Source organism: Phacochoerus africanus, chromosome 7 (genome assembly GCF_016906955.1).
Source record: "Phacochoerus africanus isolate WHEZ1 chromosome 7, ROS_Pafr_v1, whole genome shotgun sequence".
Taxonomy (NCBI): domain Eukaryota; kingdom Metazoa; phylum Chordata; class Mammalia; order Artiodactyla; family Suidae; genus Phacochoerus; species Phacochoerus africanus.
This window is the reverse complement of record NC_062550.1, coordinates 4,919,426-4,939,313: the sequence shown is the minus strand read 5'-3', so window position 1 is coordinate 4,939,313 and position 19,888 is coordinate 4,919,426. Positions and strand designations below refer to the sequence as shown.

General features: G+C 57.1%; 1 protein-coding gene across 2 annotated transcripts in view; it reads left to right on the top strand.

The window, feature by feature from the left end:
• Positions 1-19,888, top strand: part of PARVB (parvin beta) — a 107,668-nt gene that overhangs the window by 38,350 nt on the left and 49,430 nt on the right. For both annotated transcript variants that reach the window (XM_047786039.1, XM_047786038.1), the window contains exon 2: positions 19,002-19,091. In XM_047786039.1, coding sequence (XP_047641995.1) covers positions 19,002-19,091 — 90 coding nt within the window. The remainder of the gene's footprint in view (positions 1-19,001; positions 19,092-19,888) is intronic.

Here is a 19,888-nt window from a genome sequence, read left to right as displayed (position 1 = left end):
TGAGGGCCTTGCGCCGTCCCCACCTGCCCAGAGCAGGACCCGGGAGGGCAGCTGCTGCCTCTTCTGTATTGACTGCCCACAGCCCTTTTGTCCACTCTCCCTCCTCCCTCCAGGTCCCTGCCTGCAGGGTCTACACTGAAAGAACCTTCTAGGATGTGTCTCTGCTTTCCCCACGTCTGTGCCTTTGGGGAGGGAACTTTGTAGCTGGATAGACTGGTGCCAGTAGGAAGGCCACCATTTATTTATTTCCCCAATCAGAGATGCAGCTGCCGCCCTGCAACACGGTGTCTGAGCCACATTTACAACCCATGCCATGGCAACGCCGGATCCTTAACCCACTGAGGGAGGCCAGGGATCGAACCCGTGTCCTGATGGATCCTAGTTGGGTTTGTTACCACGGAGCCACGTCAAGAACTCTGAATGCCAGCGTCTAGCTGCCTCCTTGGCCCAGTCCTCTGAGCGTCAGGCCTCTGTTCCTTGGTAGCGGCCCTCCCCCCGCTGTGTCCCCGAGAGCCTGCGTGAGCTCATGTCTAAGGGTGTGGGCTGGGCAGGCTTCCTTCCTCTGTGGTGCGGCCCATAGCAGCATCCCCACCCTACAGGCCTTTCTGGGCGGGGGGGGGGGGGGGATTTCAAGCTGGGCGTGGGACGGTGCAAGAGAAGGGAACTCGAGAATGAGAGCGGATAGCTGGCCGAATGGGGACCGCAGAAACACCCACTCTGCCCGGCTTCTTCGCCAGCCTCCTGCTGCCGGCCACCGCGGGGCCTGAGGACGTGCCTCCCCCACCCACTGGGAGTGTTTGGGATGGAGATTGGCATCCTTTCCGTCCACCCTGCAGGCCAGGCTCTTCTAAGACGCAGCTCCAAGGTTGCCTCCTCCAGGAAGGCTGCCTGGACTGCCACTCATTCCAGAGCTCCCAGCATCCACACGTACTTCCATCATTTTCCCTCTGGGCAAATGTCTGAGTGCTTGCCCGGCCCGCCTGGTGCCAGGCCTGACAGTAGAGGAGGTCCACTAAGGGGTTGTTGGATGGGAGAGTGAGCAGGTGCAAACGGGGCCACATCCCAGCGTGGTCACGCTGCAAAATGTGTGTAAAAAACCAAACCCCAGGAGTTCCCGTGGTGGCTGAGTAGAAACGAATCCAACTAGTATCCATGAGGTTGCAGATTGATCCCTGGCCCCTCTCAGTGGGTTAAGGATCCAGCATTGCTATGATCTGTGGTGTAGACCTGCAGCTGTAGCTCCAATTCAGTCCCTGGCCCGGGAACTTCCATATGCTGCAGGCACGGCCCTAAAAAGCAAAACAAAAAAACAAAAAAACAACCCAATCTCTTTATTTTATTTTATTTTGGCTGTACCCGAGGCATGTGGAAATTCCTGGGCCAGGGATCGAACCCTTGCCACAGCAGCGATCTGAGCCACAGCACTGACAATGCCGGGTCTTTAACCTGCTGAGCCACCAGGGAACTCCCAGACTTCTTTTCTTAAGTGGAGGGAATTTACATTTAAAAGTGAATTAATACGGCCACACCTATTCTCCCCAGCCCCTGCCCCTCTAACCTCTTGGACACCAGGGACAAATAAAGGGAACTAAGAGATGAAGTGTGTCCCTCTCATTGTTTTCTTCAAACAGAAGTTTCTGGGCAGCTGGGGAAGTGAGACATGCCTTTAAACTTGGGGTCTGCTTGACCAGAAACATGCTTTGCTTGTCAGAGATACCGAAGTGGCCGGAAAGGGAAGGAACATCCTTCTCAAAGGGAGGAAGCAGGTGGAAGCAGCAGGCTGGGGGCCAGGACTCACCTCCTTCCCCTCTAGCTGTGCTGGTGACTGGCCCGCACACAGTAGGTCCTCAAAACCTTGGCATTGTACTTGCTGAGCGTCTGCTGAAGGCCCCTCCTGCTGGGCCCTGTGCTCAGCATTTCACACATTCTCTCACGAGTCCGCAACCCCGAGGGAGAGGGGGGAGGATAGGATACTTATTTGACTCGGAATTCAGAGAACATCAATTGAGGCCCTACTATGTGCCGGACCTTGAGCTGGGCTTTGAGGATGCAAAGAACTCTGTACTTGGGCTGTCTGTTCAAGAGGGGGACAATTTATCACAACAAACGAATAACCGTGTGACGACTTCAGGGCGAGAATGAAGCGGGATGTGGTGCCAGTCAGCCAGGGGACTTCGGGGTGGACGCGTGAGAAGAGGCTGGCCGGTCATCTAAATGGGACGGGGCTCAAGTCAGAAGGACCGAAGGGAGCCTGCCCACGTCCGAACAAGCCCTGAGGTTTTGAGCGCCCTGGTCTTTCCGCTGGCCTGGGGGGGCAAGGCGCACAGAGGAAGGTCCCTTAGCGCCGTGACCCTGGGCTCAGGTCAGGGCAGCCTCAGGGCAGCAGCTGTCCAGGCCGCTCAGAAGGTGGCTCACACTTGGCTGGTCTGGCCGTCCCTGCCTGGCCCGCAGCTGTCACCAGTGTCCAGAGCTCTCACTCTGCTGGAGACGGTGGCTTCTTCAGGGAGGGAGGGTGCCTGGTTGCCAGGGCAACCAGAGGCAGGAGGCCAGGGCCTCGGGGGAGCGGCCGATCTGCCCACAGCCCCAGGGAGTGAGGACCAGGGTGGAACAGCGAGGCCCCCTTGGCCCTGGGATGGAGCAGCGTCACTCACCGCCTGGTGCCCGTGCCTCCCAGCTGCAGCCCCGGCCGGACTGGCGAGGGTGTGTGGGCGATCCGGGCCTGCGAGTGGAGGGCTCATCCCGCCCTCGGGCCCCCACCTCATGTCCACCCTGGGCCAGAAAGTGGAGGGACAGACGCATCCAGGCTGCCCCCTGTGCCGAGGAGACTCGCCCTGGGGGCTGGAGGTGGGGGCTGGGTGGCAGCAGGCAGGAAGGAGCCCTTTCCCTGAAGGGTGTGCAGGCAGGGCACAAGCCAGGGGATGCTTAGGGCAGCAAAACACGGGATGGGGTTTCAGCCACATGACGATGACCCTGTGAGGCAGGGAGCACATGGCTGTGGCCCCATGGAATTCTGACCTGAGCGAAGGTGGGGGCAAGGTGCTGGGTGGGCTGTGGATACGGCACGGCTGTGCCGTCATGGGCACCCTCACCTGTGGCCTCTGGGGCCCCTCAGGTGGATCCAGCGGGGTGTCAGTACCTCCATGCGCCACACATTTTGCACCCGATGATTCTCCAGCAGGTGTGTGTGTGTGTGTGTGTGTGTGTGTGTGTGTGTGTGTGTCCCGGGCACAGCAGGTCAGGCGTCCCCAGCCTCTGCACACTAGATGCCAGTAGCACCTCCTGCGTCCAGGTGTGGCAGCCTGGAGTATCCCCAGATGCTGCTGCACATCCCTGGCTGCGAACCACGGAGCTGGAAGGAGGTGGCCTCCACACTCAGTGTCCTTAGGACCCCCCCCGCCGGCTGACCCCCTCCTCACCACCCACCACCCGAGTAGGAGATCATGGAAAAGGAGGACCCCAGGCAACCGCTGACCTTTCCCCTGGGGCCCTGGGTACAGGGATGCCCAGGACACACACACACGCACCCCTGTGACCCTGAGGGGGCCCTCCGCTGCTCTTAAAAAAGTAGACTTTAGTGTTTTAGAGCAGTTTTAGGTTCACAGCAATATTGAGCAGAGGGTACAGGGATATCCCTTATAGCCCCCCCCCCAGCCTCCCCCATTACCCACACCCCTCACCAGGTGGTACAGTGGTTACAAAATGTGGCCCTCCACGGACGCATCCTTGTCACCCAAAGTTCATAATCGCCATTAGTGTTCACTCTTGGTGTTGGACTTTCTATGGATTTGAGCAAAAGTACAATGACGTGCAGCTGCCATTACTGTATCACCCAGGGGAATTTCGCTCCCCTAAACACTCTCTGTCCCCCCTCTTCATCCTTCCTTCCCCCAGCCCCCCGGCGACCCCCAGCCTTTCTACTGTCTGCATGATTTTGCCTTTTCCAGGATGTCCCAGAGTTGGAACCGTATAGTCTGTGGCCTGTTCAGATTGACTTCTTTCACTGTGACCCACCTGTGTCCCTTTAATATGGACCTTTGCGATGCCACGGGGCCCACCTGCACCGCCCATCATTTCCCCATCACAAGATCCTTTGGCTCTGTGAGGTCCCAGCCTCCAGGGATGGAGCCGTGGGCGTCTTTGAGGGCAGAGGGGCATCATTCAGCCTGTCACAGAGGCCCACAGAGAGGTGAAAAGGAGCTCCTAGAATGTTCCAGACTAGTATCGGAAACATCCGTTTATGCCGCCATCCATTCCTTCATTCGTGCACTCGCCATGAACTCACCCCGTGCCCCTGAGGGCTTCCTCTGGGCTGCGTCCTGCCCAGGGAGCTGAGGAGGAAGCCAGCCTTTCATGGGCCTTCACGGTGCTGTGCACACACATCCAGTTACACAGATGCACCTGTGCGTCGAACGTGACAACACCGGAAAGGAGTGGGACAGAACAGGGGGCGGTGGGGTCGTGTGGGGGGGTGGGGACCCTGGCTTGGTCCCGGCTGGCAGGGGATCTCCACGTGCCTTTGGCTCCCCCTGCTCCCTTGAGGCTCTTCCTCTAAAGGCTGGTCTCTAAAGGGGACCCCAGTGGGTCCTGAAGGTCCTTCTCCCTTGTTGCCTTGAGTGTTGCATCCATGCCTGGTGGAGCCGCCGGCACTGGGGGTGGTGGCTTCAAGCCCCCTGCCCCCCCCCCCCACCCTGTGCCGCCGAGTCCCGCCTGCCTTTGGAAGGGGCACGCGTTGCCCAGCAGCCAACTCTCTTGCTCCGAAGAAACCTTTGCAGGCGGTGCCTCACTCATGCCCGCCGGTGGAGACTGGCCGCTAGAGGGCGCCGCGCTCCGGTGTTTTCCACCTGCTGGTCTCGCGCTCCCTCCCAGTGGAGCGTTCCTGCGGCAGGTGCACAGAGAATCCGTTCTTTTTCATAAAATGACTGGATGATTTAATCTTCATATTTTCTCAGCAGAGCACGCTTTGGGCTTCCCTGGATACAGTGAGACATTACTGATCTGACTAATTAATACGAGTTTCGCGGCACAGGGACCAGTGGTACTTGCTTTGCCAGGCTCGTTTTTCCCATTGCCTTTTCCGTCTTCTCTTACGAAGCACATTTCTTTCTGTATGTTATCCTCACACAGAGGCTGGTCCTGGGACCCATCTCACAGCTTCGCTCCAAGGGGCTGCGACTGTGGCCGACAAACACAGATGTGTGTTTTTTAAGAAAAAAATTGACGCATAGTCGATTTACAATATTGTGTTAGCTTCAGACCATTTACAGCTACGTGGATGGACCTGGAAATGATTATACGAAGTGGAGGAAGTCTGAGAAAGACAATTATCACATGACGTCGCTTACATGTGGAATGTAAAAATAATACAAGCGAGCTTATTTACAAAACAGAAATAGACTCGCAGATATAAACAACAGGTTTATGGTTATCAAAGAGGAAGGTGGGAGGGATAAAGTAGGCGATTGGGACTACCAGATATTATTCTGTAGAAAACAGAGTGGCTTTTCTGATACTTTTTTTGATGGACAAGGAATAGATTTATTAAGATAGGACACTTGTGAAAGATGCACGTGGGCAGGCAAAGAGGCTCTCTGATAATTTGGAGTTTCTCCGAGGTTTCACCTTCTGCTGCTTCTAGAATCTTTTTCCTTTATCATTAACTGATGACGGATTGTCATGAGCTGTGACTGAAGTCACTTTATCTGCTCAGAATCAGCACGATTGGTGGGTAGGAATGTGGCAGTGGTGAGGTCCCCAAATCGAGGGATCAGAGCACCCATATCGAAGCATTTGTCATCAGGTTAGGATGGACGTGGCTGGGATGCTGTGACCGCCATGGACTTGAGCTAAGGGAGCTGAGAGAACTGGCAAAACAGGATGGCCCATTTGTGGGTTGGGGGAGGCTGGCCTCAGGGGTGCGGTCCAGCTGTTCCTCAGAGGGGTGGGGTAAGGGACCTGTGCCCCGGGGCTCCGGGAGTGTGTGCTACTGGATGGGGGCCCTCAGGGTCCCCAGGGTGACTGACGCTACTGCTAAGCGCCTCCGGGACGCGGATGCCTTTTAATTTCACTCCGATCCACTCACACAGCACCTCCCAGTCCCCTGCAGGCTCTGAGCTTCCTGCACTGGGTCACCGTCGCTGGCCCGGGCTCTCTGCTGGCTGACGCCAGGAGGCACTTCCGATGTGGTGCTTTTCAGGACAGCGTGGGGGGCTGGGGTCAGGCCGTGTTGCTGGCCCCGTCCAGCTGCCGTTCTGGCGTTTGCTGTGGTGGCGCAGTTCTGTTACAGTTCAGCCTCATTAGTGTCTGTCTGAGATGCTTAGTGACCTGAGATGTTTGCAGTGATGCCTGAGCAGAACATTCGGCATCTTCGAGCATGGTTTGCAGTGAGTGGGATGTTGTAATGTCGGATCCTTGGAGAACTGGTGCCCTGGGGGGTCCTGGCCCCTGGTCGTCTGAATAGTTAATTAGTGAGGCTGTTTCACACCGTGAAGCTGGCAGATAACTGAGGCTTTCTGAATTTGCTTTGATTGGCTTCTGCTCAGGCGAGCACACTTGTGTGGGGGTCTCCTCGGTGTGCTGGGGGTGCAGGGGTGAGAGGACCTGACCTCTGCCTTCTGGGAGTTGATATTCCAGCAGTGACGCATCCACATATCCCAGTAATTTTTTTTTTTTTTTTTTTAGAGCCCTACCTGTGGCATATGGAAGTTCCCAGGCTAGGGGTTGAATTGGAGCTGCAGCCGCCAGCCTGCACCAGAGCCACAGCAACACGAGAGCCAAGCTGCATCTGTGACTCGCGCCACAGCTCACGGCAACACCGGCTCCTTAACCCACTGAGCGGGGCCAGGGATCAAACCTGCATCCTCATGGATGCTAGTCGGGTTCTTGACCCGCTGATCCATGGCAGGAACTCCTTCACGAATCCGAGTTTAGATCAGTAAACTCGGGGGCTCTGGGGCCAGCTGACCTTGCAGCCCTCGTGGGCCTGGTGTGCCCACAAACTTGTTGAGTGGGGGGTGCTATAGGACACCAGGCGTTTCCAGTGACCCAGAGCAGGGGCGGGCGGCGAGGACAGGAGAGCCCCAGCGTTTCCTGTCCAGCTGCTGCTTGAGGCACCCACTTGTGACATTCGTTGTCACGACGATGGAGGAGCGAGGGCGCAGGATGGAAGGCGTGAGAGCTTGTGCCCAAGGCCACAGGGCCATGCCGTGATCCTCCTCCAAGCCCTGCCCCCACCCCACCCCACCGCCGTCTGCACCAGCCCTGACCGTGGGCCTGGGGTTCAGAGGAGGGACCGTGCCCTTGCACGGTCCACAGAAGAGGGAACGTTTGCAGTGGGCTTTGGTTGGGCACCTGGGCACAGTGGCTGGACGGGGAGCTCCTGGAGGGGGCGCAGGCTGGCCAAGGCCCAGATGTGTGGTGGTGCCCGGCCCTGAGCTCTGCAGCGGTGGGTGGGGGTGGGGTGTCATGGGAGGAGTTTGGACTTGATTTGGGAGCGATGGGGACCAGGACGGTCCATGGGCAGAGGAGGGGCCCAGTGGGCCTGTGTCCTGGGGACAAAGGTGGGAGACGCTGGGGGGCTGGGGACTGGAAGAGGGAAAGGCCAGGAGCAGGTGCCCTGGCCGCCCGCACCTCGAACCCTTGCCCCAGTGCCTGAGGGCTCTTTTTACCGGATGCACTTGGAGCAGTGACTTGGATGAGCTGACCCACTTGCTCTCTGTCTGAAAAACCAACCCAGTGGCTGCTCGGCGCCAAAGGATCAGTCATCCTTTTTTTGCGTGAGAAGCCCAGGGCCCCTCCCGTGTCCTGGTTTCTGCTCGCCCGGTGGTTCAAGGGGAAGCCTGGCACTGTACGTTCACCTGGAAGTCTCTCTTCCTGTTCTCCTGTCCACAGACAATTCATTTTCCTGTGGTTCTCACGTTTTTCTGATCACGTAGGGCACGGGGTGGGGGGGTGGGAGAACTGCTCCAGGGCCCAGGGCATCAGCCGTCTGACCTTGGCTTCTGAGCGCCAGCTGTTCTGGGTGTTTATGCCTCAGCAGCCTTGGGTGTTGGGAAGACCTTCTTTCCCGGAACTGGCGGATTGCGTCCTTCCCGAGGCCTCCACTTGGGAGGTGGCAGCAGGTGGCCATTCTGAAGGCGCTGCAGCGGCCGAGGCTTGGGGCTGTTGCTCCAGAGGCAGGCTGTCCCTTCAAGGCCCTGATGGCAGAGCAAAGGCCTGCTCTCAAGTCCTTGCCCTCTGTATGGCCACATGGCGGTAATTGGGCGCTTGGTGACCCAGACTGCCGAGCTAATGCGCCTTAATGGAAACGCTCTTTTTCCACCCAATTAAGTGGCTGGAGGTGGAATGGTTTGCAAGAACGGCCTGTTCTCAGTTCTTCTGACTTTAGGTCTCATAATATTCCCTAATTTCTCTATTCGGCTCCGTTTCGCCCACGGGAACTCGTTTGCGGTCCTTGATTCATTCTACGAATGTTTATCGACGGCTCGTCGTGTGCCCAGTTTTGTGTAGGATATGAGGCCGCGGGCGTGAACCGGGCCTTTTCCCTCCAGCCTCGGTCCCAGGATCTGGTTGACATTCGAGTGGTTGGGGTTGTCGGGCTGTGCCGTGTGGTTCCCTGTCCTGGTTTCTCTCTCCGTTTCGGTTGTTGCTGTGGCCCTCGAGGCTGGCAGTGCCATCTGGCAGAGCCTTTTCTGCTGTCAAACCCACCTGCTGGGCTATGGGAACCGGCCCTTTGAAACAGTGTCTTGGAAGTTCCTGTTGTGGCTCAGTAGGTTAAGGACCCAACTAGTTTCCATGAGGACATGGGTTCGATCCCTGGCCTCGCTCAGTGGGTTAAGGATCCAGTGTTGCCATGAGCTGTGGTGTAGGTCGCAGATGTGGCTCGGATCTGGCATTGCTGGGGCTGTGGTGTAGACTGGCAGCTGCAGCTTCAATTTGACCCCTAGCCCGGGAACTTCCATGTGCTGCTGGTGCGGCCCTAAAAAGAAAAAAAGAAAAAGAAAATCGAGGGTCTTGGGAGAAGCCAGGGCGGCCAGTGTATGGGGTCGTTACCGCTGCTAAGACGGCAGCCCTGCACTTGGCTCAAGGCTGAGAACCGGGATTCACGGAGAAGGAACAGCAGCCCCCCCCACCCCCACCCCCCACCCCCCCGCATCCCCAGGCAGACCAGGATCTGTGTCTCCCTTTGATCCCGCTGGAAGCTGGGAGATTATGTGGTTTGGGGGGACCTCGGGCCTCGGGTGGGTCGGATCCATCCCTCCCCAGCTCGGGTGAGACCCCGTCTTTTAGAGGAGACCTCACCTGCTGTGGGAATGTAGCATGAGAGCCTGTGAGCTGGGCGGCCAGGGCTTCCTTCCTGAATCCCAGAGCGGTGACCGGAGCTGGCCGGGCAGGGAGATGTGGACACGTGGCCCCGTGTGAGTCTCTAAAAGGAGCACAGAGGGTCTCTCGACCGCTCGGGTTTCAGGAGCAGAGGGGCGCGGGGAGGGCCTCTGAGTTTTTGATGCTCAGGTGTGGTCTGCGGACCTGCGCTGGCAACATCCCCAGGCAGCCGGTTGGGGATGCTGAGTCCTGGCCCCTGCTCAGACCTGAGGGGTCAGCCCAGGGGAGCCTGAGCGCTCTGACCTGCTGATGACGTGGAGGGGAGTGGGGTGGTGACAGAGAGGTCCCCAGCGTGATGGGGTCACTCCCAGGTTTCTGTCCCTGGGTTTCCCCAGGACCCAAGCCCCCCCCAGCTTCCGCAGGCAAACCAGGCTGGGCCGTGCTGGCCAGCCTCGCCTGAGACGGAGGCTCTGGATTGATCTGCTGGGTAAAAGCACAGTTGGGCTTCAAACAGTCCTGCGGAAAGGCGATTCTGAGGTTCTGAGCCCCTTGTATTCAGAAGAAGGGGTTTTTGGGGTTTCCCGGTGGCTCCGTGGGTTAAGAATCCAGCATGGTCACTGCTGTGGCGCAGATTTGATCTCTGGCCAGGGAACTTCTGCTTCCGCATGCCAGGGGTGCAACAAAAAAAGAAAAAAGACGCAGAAAAGCTGAAGAAGGGGCTTTCCTGAGCCTGGAGGTGGGGACAGAATTGCCCGGGGTCGGGGGACTGTGACTCCCGTCCCCCTCCTTCCTCCAAACCCACTGCCTCTCTCTCACCCACACTTGAGGGCATGGACTGTGCCCTCTGTGACTCTGTGACTCCTCAGGGGCTTTGCAGCAGAGACACGGGCTCTGTCCCTGCAGACCCTCCTGCAAGGAAGCCCAGGGTCTAAGGCCGATGGGGACGGTGTGTGGGCCTGTCCGGGTCACAGCCTGGGTTCCCAGCCCTGTCTCTCTGCCTTTAGAAACCTTCCTTTTAGCCCCTGCCTGGGGGGCTGAGCGCCAGGACAGGCTCAGCGCCACAGACAGCCTTGCCTCCCGTCCCCTGTGGTCTGCTTCCCTGTGGAACTGGCTGTCCCTCCCCTGGGGTCCCTGCTGCAGGTCGTCTGTTATCCCTTCTTTCAGCTTTAATTTCGCAAGTAACACACGACATGGTCATGGAACTGGTACCTCCCATCTCTCTCTCCCTTCCCTTGTGCCACGCATCCATCCCCGGGGGGTGCTGCTCGCGTCATGACGGAGCACACACCCTCTCACGCCTTTTGCTCTGGATTTAACTGTGTGCAGGTCGAAATACAGCAGTTTGAGTTATCTGATTCTCTATTTTCCAAAAATATCATGCTCTATTTTTTGAAGCCGGCTTTTTATTTTTGTTTTTATTTTTATTTTATTTTCTGTCTTTTTGCCTTTTCTAGGGTCGCTCCCGTGGCATCTGGAGGTTCCCAGGCTAGGGGTCGAATCGGAGCTGTAGCTGCCACCCTACGCCAGAGCCACAGCAACGCGGGATCCCAGCCGTGTCTGCAACCTACACCACAGTGCACAGCCACGCTGGATCCTTAACCCACGGAGCGAGGCCAGGGATCGAACCCGCAACCTCGTGGTTCCTAGTCGGATTCGTTAACCACTGCGCTAGGACGGGAACTCCGAAACCGGCTTTTAAAAACTCAACGCCCTCACACGTGTTGTACGTAATGAATTGCACATTTCTTAAGCCCTGTCTCTGTGCCAGAGGCCAGGCCAGGCTGTTGGGTGCAAGTGGCCAGGACACACATCCTCCCCAAGGGCTGTGGCCTGCACCCCACCCCGCCAGTGCCAGGGGAGGCTCCGTTGGCCTGGTCCATGTTGGTTAGATCGGCAGCTGCAAAAGCCGAGGCTTGCCTCTGTCGGAACGGAGCTGTGAGCTCTTGACGCGGCGTCAGTAGCCCTCTTGATCGCCTCTGGATTGTCACTTACTGACACGCTCACGCATGCATTTTACCGTCTCCGTTTATTTCACCCGGAGGAAGGGCCTGGAACCTCGTGCCCCAGCAGAGCCAACCCTGTAAGTCAGGTGTGCCCAGGCAGAGGGATCCTCACAGTTTGGGCAACCGTCCCGGTGCCCATCCATGCCCGGGGTCTCGGCACGCGGCTCAGAGAGTCGTCCTCGCTGAGAAACTGGAGCGTGTTAAACGTACACAGATACACCGGGCTTGCTCCCGCGGGCAAGACGGAACCTGTTCCCCCGTAACGTCCAATGTCCGCTTTAAAGGTTCAGAGGCGTTTTCTCTTCCATCTTGCTGCACCGATCGCTGAAAGTAATGCTCATTCTGTTTCCACCTCTGGGTCAGGCCCTGCTGTCCTTGGGGCTGTTGGCTCTCCCAGCTGTTAACCTTGGCCTGGACGAGGTCACTCATTCCTCGTAATCCCCGAGAATCTCGGGGACCGAACCCGGAGTCTTGACCTCCCGGGAAGGGCCCGGTCCCCCACCTCGAGGCCTTTCTGAGGATGACCCGCCCGAAGCAGCTGACCCCTTTGGATTATGACTCTGGTAGGTCCTTTGATCCGCCTGTCTGGCGTCCCGAGGGGAGGTCCTGCAGCATCGCCCCCCCCAAGCTGTGCCCATCTGTGGGTATCATTGTTTTTGCTGAGATCTTTTTTTCTTTTTTTTCTTTTTGTCTTTTTAGGGCCACACCTGCAGCGTATGGAGGTTCCCGGGTTAGGGGTTGAATCAGAGCTGCAGCTGCAGGCCTACCCCACAGCCACAGCCACAGCCACGCAGGATCCAAATCGCATCTGTGACCTATACCGCAGCTTGCAGCAACCCCAGATCCATAACCCACAGAGTGAGGCAACGGATCGAACCCGCATCCTTACAGAGACTATGTCGGGCGCCTACCCGCTGAGCCACAGCGGGCACTCCAGCGGAGATCTTATTTGTGCCGTCGTAACTGTGGGATCTTCCCATGAAGCACAGTTGGGTTTATTTGTGGAAGAACAGCTCTGTTAAGACCTTCCTGGCCATGGCCGATGAGTTTCGTTGTTGGGATACATCGAAATTTCTGCAGGGAAGCCATCCCACTGAGAGCAGGTGGGAGCTGGAGATGCAGAGCCAGCTCCCCGCTTCCCAGAGGGCTGGAGAGCCTCCTGGAAGCAGATCTTGTCCGGTCCTCCTTATACACACGCGGTGGGGGCTGTGAGCTCCCTGGGAGCCGCGCCTTCCTTTATCTGCCTTTATTTTTCCTGGCAGCTCGGAGGACTCCCTCCGTTTCTCTGAGGAGGTCGTGGTCCTGCCATTTGGAAGCTCTGCTTTGAGATGCGGATCCGAGTGGGGGCTGTGTGGTCGTTTTTGGTTGGGATTTTTCTCTTTGATCTTGGTTCAGGCCCCCCCGCCCCCGCCCCCCCGGCTGGAAACTCTCCGCCTGATCTTTTGTTCTCTGCGAAAACCAGGACACGTCTGTATGGTGTGAAAAGTCCTCATAGGTGGCAAACGTCGGTGCCGGGTTGAAATGACGCACTTAGAAACATGTCAGAGAATGGAATTGTCACCACTTGAGCCTCTGAGAGCCTGGGCTCCCCTACCACGGGGTCTTTTATCTTCGCTGAACCCCTTCCCCCCCACAGGTGAGCCCCAGGGAGCTTCCTGCACCCCGTCTTGGCGGGGGGTGCGTGGTGATTCCCCCGCCCTGGCACCCCTCTTAGAAATGAGAAGCCTTTGTGTTTTCAGATCTGTCTTTTCCCTTCTGGGTAACCTTGTTTTTTCAAAGCAGCCTGCTTTCAAAGTTGTGTTTTCCTAATGATGTCAAAGGGGAAAAAAAAAAAAAGAAAGAAAAAACCCAAAAAAACTGCCTAAAAGCCTTTTGGGGGAACAGAGCCAGGTTATAAATAAGTAAATAAATGAATAAGTGAAACCCTTGCAAAGAAAGAGATGAAAAGAGAAATCAAAGCTAGAACCTTTGCACTTGCTTGGGGTGTGAACGGCAGGCTCTTTGTGAGATGGCTGAGGTTTTGGGTTTTGATTCTCTTTCCGCCTTCTTATGCACGTACAATTCCAGTCAGGAGAGGTGGGGGTGGTTTTTCTTTTTTTAAAACTTTGCCCAGTCTCTGGGTGGAGTGATGGAAGGAGCCTGGCTTTGGAAACTCGCACGTCCCTCTCCAGCCAGCAGATGCTGAGAGCTGACGCTCGCCAGGCGCGTCCTGCCCACCAGACATTGTTTTGTGGCTGCTGGTAATCTCTGCTGTCTCTCTTTGGGGCGCATCAGGCCCCGTTTCGCAGATGGAAACTGAGGCACAGAGCAGCTACGTAGCTCGTCCCCAGGGTCGCCCAGTTTGTCAGTGGCTGAGCTGAGATCTGCAGCCAGCAGCCTGGCTCCCGGGTGCTAAGCCTTAAATATAAAGACCTACCTTGGTGGCTCAGTGGGTTACGATCCTGACCTGTATCCGTGAGGATGTGGGTTCGATCCCTGGCCTCCCTCAGTGGGTTAAGGATCTGGTGTAGCCGTGAGCTGTGGTGTAGGTCTCAGATGCGACTTGGATCCTGCGTGGCTGTCGCTGTGGCCTAGGCTTGCAGCTGCAGCTCTGATTCGACCCCTAGCCTGGGAACTTCCGTATGCCACAGGTATGGCCCTAAAAAAGAAGAGTGCAAAAAGAAGAAAAAAAAAGAGAGAGAGAGAGAGACCTATTTTGTGTAGGGGCTGAGTTAGCACTGGCGTGGGCAGATGGCCCAGGAAAGAGGTGATTACAGGGCTAGTGGTGTGATGCCATCTGGGCAGAGGGGAGCCTGGCATGGGAGGGGAGTACCCAGGAGGGCTTCTTGGAAGAGGCAGCCAGGAAGCTGAGGCGTGAAGGGTGGGTGAGACTTAGCTGGGCATAGCGAGTACAAGACCAGGTAGAACTGGGTTCAGTCCTGACTCTGGGGCTCACGGTTGCTGTGTGTTAGGTGACTTCACATCTGATAGATGCCAGCCCAGCAGGGACCAGGCCGGGACCAGCCACTCACTCACAGGCTTGGTATGAGCTTAGATGAACGGAAGGCATGGGAGGTGCCTGGCACAGAGTAGGTCCTCAGGAAACGTTAGCGGCCTTCTCCCCTTGACCCGCAGGAACATAGGTTGGGCATTCACAGCGACCTGGGGTTGTACACGGGTGGCTGGCACGCAGAATTTGAATTTTTGCTCACATTCATAAATTGGGAGATTCTATTACAAACCCCCACATTTCCAGCTTTTGGGGGAGCGCCCCTGAGATCTAGGGAGGACAGTCGGCTTATCCCACTCTATGCCCTGGGTGGAGAGGCCTGGCTGTCCCCAAGGGGCAGTGGCGCCGTCACACGTGCTCGCTGGCTGCCTTCTGAGCCTCCTCTCAACTACCCCCCGCCCAGCCCCCGTCCCCTGTGTGGCCACGTCCAGGATGCCGCTGCCGGTGAGGGCGGGGGGAACCTCGATGCCCCGGGGAATTTCTTTGTGGCTGGCTGTTGGGTTTAGTGTGGACAAGGGCATTCGTCAGAAAACAGGGGCGAACACTTAGGGAAAGAGTTAATCCCTTGGCCCAGACGTGGAGCCCCAGCCCCTCTGAACGCCCACGTCGTCACGCACGCCGGCCGCCAGTGGATCAAGATAGTCGGTTTTTGCAACCTTTGAAGTGTTTGACTTTCTGGCAGATGGAGCAGGACTTTGAAAACCAAGACATTCCTGGCGTTAGCGGAAAGCCACTGACCTGGCAGAGGGGGGTCCTTGGGCGAAACGCCCTGCTTCAAGGGGAGCCCCCTCCTTCCAGGAGCCAGACTGCTGACCCTCAGAAATCAGATTTTGTCCGAAAGCTCCTCGGTGAGGGGCCTGTGTCCCTCAGAGAAGCCAGGCCGTGCATCATGGCAGAGCCTCAGAGAGCTGCCCCCGAACTCCGCTGTGGTTCAGGGCTGTCACGTTGGGCTGCCAGAACCCCAGCTCTGATCTGCCACCCACATGCTTTGCCTGGAGGCCCAAAGTCCCTTTTCGGGATTCTTGCTGTCTTTCAAGCCCAGTTCAAGTCCTGCTTCTTCCTCCAGGAAGCCTTCCTGGTTCCCCTCTGGGATGAGCTCACTTATTCCTCAGAGGCCCCTTGTGACGTGGGTTCCCGCTGCCACCCCCATGCTCCAGACGGGGAAACCGAGGCTTAGCAAGGTGAAGGGACTTGCCGGAGGCCCCCCGCCAGCACGTGGCATCTGACCCCGGGGCTCTGTGGCCACAGACGAGCCTTGTTTTCTGCTTCCCAGGCCCGTGGAATGTGCTCTTGGCCCCGAGCCTGGGCGGGTCCGCGAGCGCCGATCTCGTTTATTAAGGTCGTGAAATCCTGGGCCCTGTTGAGTGTTACCTTTGATGTTCAAGCGCGGTGTGGAAACGGCTCTCTTTTCATGCGACCCAGTTTCTCTGCTTTGAAAGTGCCCTTCCCGTCCCCCAGCCCTTGCCTCCCTGTTTTTGAGACCAGGCAGCCGTGCTTCTGGAAGCATCTTTTTATCTCTGCCTCCCCTCCCCCATCCCTCCTTGTCGCTCTGGTTCAGGTCCTGCGTCCAGGCGAGCAGATGACCGTGTGGCAGCTCTGGGGCTTCTGGGAGGAGTTATAGCTCACTGGAAAGACTCACCTGTGGGGCCCACCTGTGCCCTGGAGGCCCCCTGTGCGACCCTCGCTTACAGGAAACGGAGGTCTTCTGTTCTTCCTCATTCGCAAACATAACCATCGCCGACGGCCTTGACTGGAAGGGGCCTCCCTGGCCTCTCGCTCCTCCTTGTGTGATGTTGGCCTTGGAAATGGGAGTGAGGAGCCCACCGCGGCTGCAGACAGACCCCTGCCCGGTTCATGCCTTTTTTGCGGATGCGAGGACTCGGGCGAAAAACCCCCTTTTCTGCCTTGGAAAGCTCTTTGTTGGTTAAACGACTACGTCACTTGTTACGTAGTAAAAATATGTAAAAATGATCACTGAAATTGGGTCTCCGTTTTCCCAAGGGGCCTGAGTGGGGATCTTTGGAAGGTTGTTCGGGGCCGGGGACAGGGGTCTTGAAAGCATTTGTTCCCGGAAAGCATTTGTTTGACGTGTGTCTGCTTCGTGCCGAGTTAAGCTGAGGACTTGGGGATAAATGACGGTGGCGTGGGACAGCTCCCGGGATGCGCCCTGTGGGGTGGGGTGGGGACAGTGCCCGCCTCCAACCTGGGCAGACCGCAGACGGGAATGCCGTTGGGAGGGGCCCACGCCTCTTCTAAATTGTGGCAGAAGAGACATAACGTAATTACCGTGCGAACCCCTTTTTAACCCTTCGAAAGCGTACAGTTCGGTGGGATGAAGCACGCTCGAGTTCTTTTGCGTCCAGCAACCCCGTCCATCCCCAGGACCCCTCCATCTTCCCGCACTGAAGCTCTGTGCCCACTCGACACCGCCTCCCGTAATTCCCCCGGCTCCCCAGCCCTGACCTTTCGATGCTGTGCGTCTTACTCTGAGCACCTCCCGGGAAGCGGGACCCTGCGGGATTTGCCGTTGTGCGTCTGGCTTATTTCACTGCTTGTAACATCCTCAGGGGCCAGCCACGTGGGAGCCTGTGTCAGAACGTCCTTCCTTCTCTCGCACGCATACCGTTTCCATTGTAGGTGTGGCCTGCGTCTGTTTTTCCGTTCATCCGTCAGTGGACATGTGGGTTGTTTCCCCCTTTTGGCTGTGAATCATTGTGTAAATCCTTGCTGCTGGAGAACATGGGTGTGAGAGAGCCCACTTTTTTTTTTTTTTTTTTGGCCACGCCCATGGCATGTGGAAGTTCCTGGGCCAGGGATGGAACCTGCGCCACAGCAGTGACAACGGACCCATCACCCGCTGTGCCGCTAGGGAACGCCCAGAGACCCCATTTTTTAACAGTCTTGAGTCAGGGCCTTCCTGATGGCCCCTATTCCATCTTCCTGGTGACGGATAGAGGGTGGCTTGTCCTCAAAGCTGGGTCTCCGGCTGAGTGTGGAGAGCCTGCCGTGTACCCCGCTCCTGGCTTGGGACCTGAGGTTCATCGTTTGTTTCATTGAGGGCTTCCAGAAGCCCTGACATCTTGAGGAGTTGGGCAGAGAGGCTACCAGATGTGCCTGCGGTTGGGCCACCGTGGCCTGCCTGCCCCAGGGCCATCGTGCCCTATTCCCTTGCTCCGCTGTCCCTTCAGATCCTGGAACTGGAGGTGTTCAGGAGTCCAGGTGACTGCGATACTGAAAGAAGAAATTGGGTGCCCCCTCTGAGGGTGTTTCATTAGAGAGGGGAAGGCCTGGAAATTATCACGGCCTTGTGAATCAACTACGCTTCAGTTCACTGCTGTGTAGCCCTGGGAACTACATCTGGTCACTTATGATGGAGCCTGATAATGTGAGAAAATAGAATGTGTACATGTACATGAAACTGGGTCACCGTGCTGGACAGTAGAAAAAAAAATTGTATTGGGGAAATAACAATTAACAAAATAATAATAAAAATAAACTGAGTTGAACTCTAGATTTCTGGGAAGAGAGTGAAATCATTTGTAGAGAAAAAGCATTTCTTGCTCTCGACGACAGGGCATTTTATAAGAATCTGAAAACAGAAAAATGTAGGAATAAAGCTGTGGCTTATTGTCCTTACCTTAGAATAAATGCAACCGTCAATTCCAAATTAAAATAAAAAAAAAAAGAAAGAGGGCAGGGCCTGGCACTTGTCACTGTGGGCAGCCGAGGAGAGGCTGGTTTAGTGGCATGTGGTTGGGTCTGTCACCTGGCGGTTTGCAGCCAGGGCTGGAAAGGCAGCAGTTGCCCAGCCCACCTGCACCCACTGAACGGGACTTTGGGCTGGAGCGTGGAGTCTGCGCATTTAGGGTCGGTGGAAGCAATGCGGTGTTGAAGGGCGAGCCAGTTAGCCCCCTGCTGTCTTGCGGGTGGCCCCCAGCCAGTGTGACTCAAGGTGCTTTCCTGTGGTGGTGGTGGGGTTCCTGTACCTTCTGCATGGTGCCATCCACGCTGCCCCTTCATGGCTTGGCCAGCCCTGTGGTCCCCGCAAGGGTTCAGGGCACCCTCCCCACCCCAAGCCAGCCCCCCACCTGCCCTTTCCACGGGGGGTCCCGTGGATCCAACTCAAAATCTCTGGATCCAGTTTGCTAGAGTCTGTTGCATGTCCCACTGCCCCTGACCCTGGGCCTTGCCTAGTGTCAGACCTGCAGGTTTCCGGCCCCGTGAACTTGGCCGTGACTTCAATTTCTGGGCTTCCCTGTATGCGTGTTTGCTGGGGGGGCGGGGGCGGGGGCATGTGTCTTCAGCCCCGGAGCCCACAGCTGAGGATGCAGCTGTTCAGGTGGGGGAAGGGGCTGTCACGGTGACCCAAGCCTTGTCCATCTCAGCAGCCTTGGGGGGGAGCTGGAAGCATCCAGAAGCTTCTGTGTCTTAGTCATGGCTTCTAAAGAGCAGTGAAGACAGCCTGGCAGGGCTTGGTGGGAATGGGGAACGCGCTGGCGTGGGGGAGAAGTTGTTTTCTTGGTTTGGAGCATTCTTCTTCAGGCTCTTTCTGGGCAACAAGCCACTTAGGAAGGTTTGTTAAGGGCTTAAAAAACGGGAGTCAGTGTCTCTCTGTTTCCACTGCCAGCGTGTGAAGCCACAGCGGTGTGTTTATGCTAACCAGGCTTCTCCCTTCTCTTTCTGCTCCCCAGTGAGCGATCTGCAGGAAGAAGGCAAAAATGCCATCCACGCGCCCATGTCGCCTGCCTCGGTGGAGATTCACCCCGAAGACACCCAGCTCGGTACGGTCGGCTCCGCCAGCCCCCAGCCGTGGCGGTTGGGGGCCCGTTGAGTTTCGGACTGGGCAGTGGGTCTGGGAGGGGCTGAAAAGGAGCTGGGTGGTCGTGGCCTTTCGACCAGATGTCACACTGGGCAGCGTGGGAGAGTCCGGGCTCTCCGCTCAAGGTCACATTTAGAAAAGTCTGCAGGAGAAGTTCCTGTTGTGGCCCAGCGGTAACGAACGCAGCGAGTATCCATGAGGATGTGGGTTCGATCCCTGGCCTCGCTCAGTGGGTTAAGGATCCGGTGTTGCCGTGAGCTGTGGTGTAGATCGCAGATGCAGCTCGAATCTGGCGTGGCTGTGGCTGTGGTGTAGGCTAACAGCTACAGCCCCAGTTGGACCCCTAGCCTGGGAACTTCCATATGCTGCAGGCGTGGCCCTAAAATAAAAAAAAAAAAAAAAGAAAGAAAGAAAATCAAGTCTGTAGGGACAAAACGCTCTTTCCCTTGCAGGTTTCTGCCTCTCTGATGGCAGGTGTCGGTTTTATGCGTCTTTGAGGGTGAGGAGGCCACTATCCCAGGCTCCGACTGCCATTGGCAAGACCCTCTTGTGTCCCCCATCCCCAGGGCTGGGAGGAGGCAGGAGTGGGGGACGTCTGGGCACAAGCCTTTACTGTGATTTTCATGGGACGGAGCAGGTGAGGCAGCCTGGGCAGGCTTGGACCAGCTGGTGGGGTCATTTTAGGGGGCTCTGAGCCACAGGGCTGCCCTGTATCGTCTGTACCTGGCCCCTGGGTGGGTAGAGCAGGGACTCTTGGCT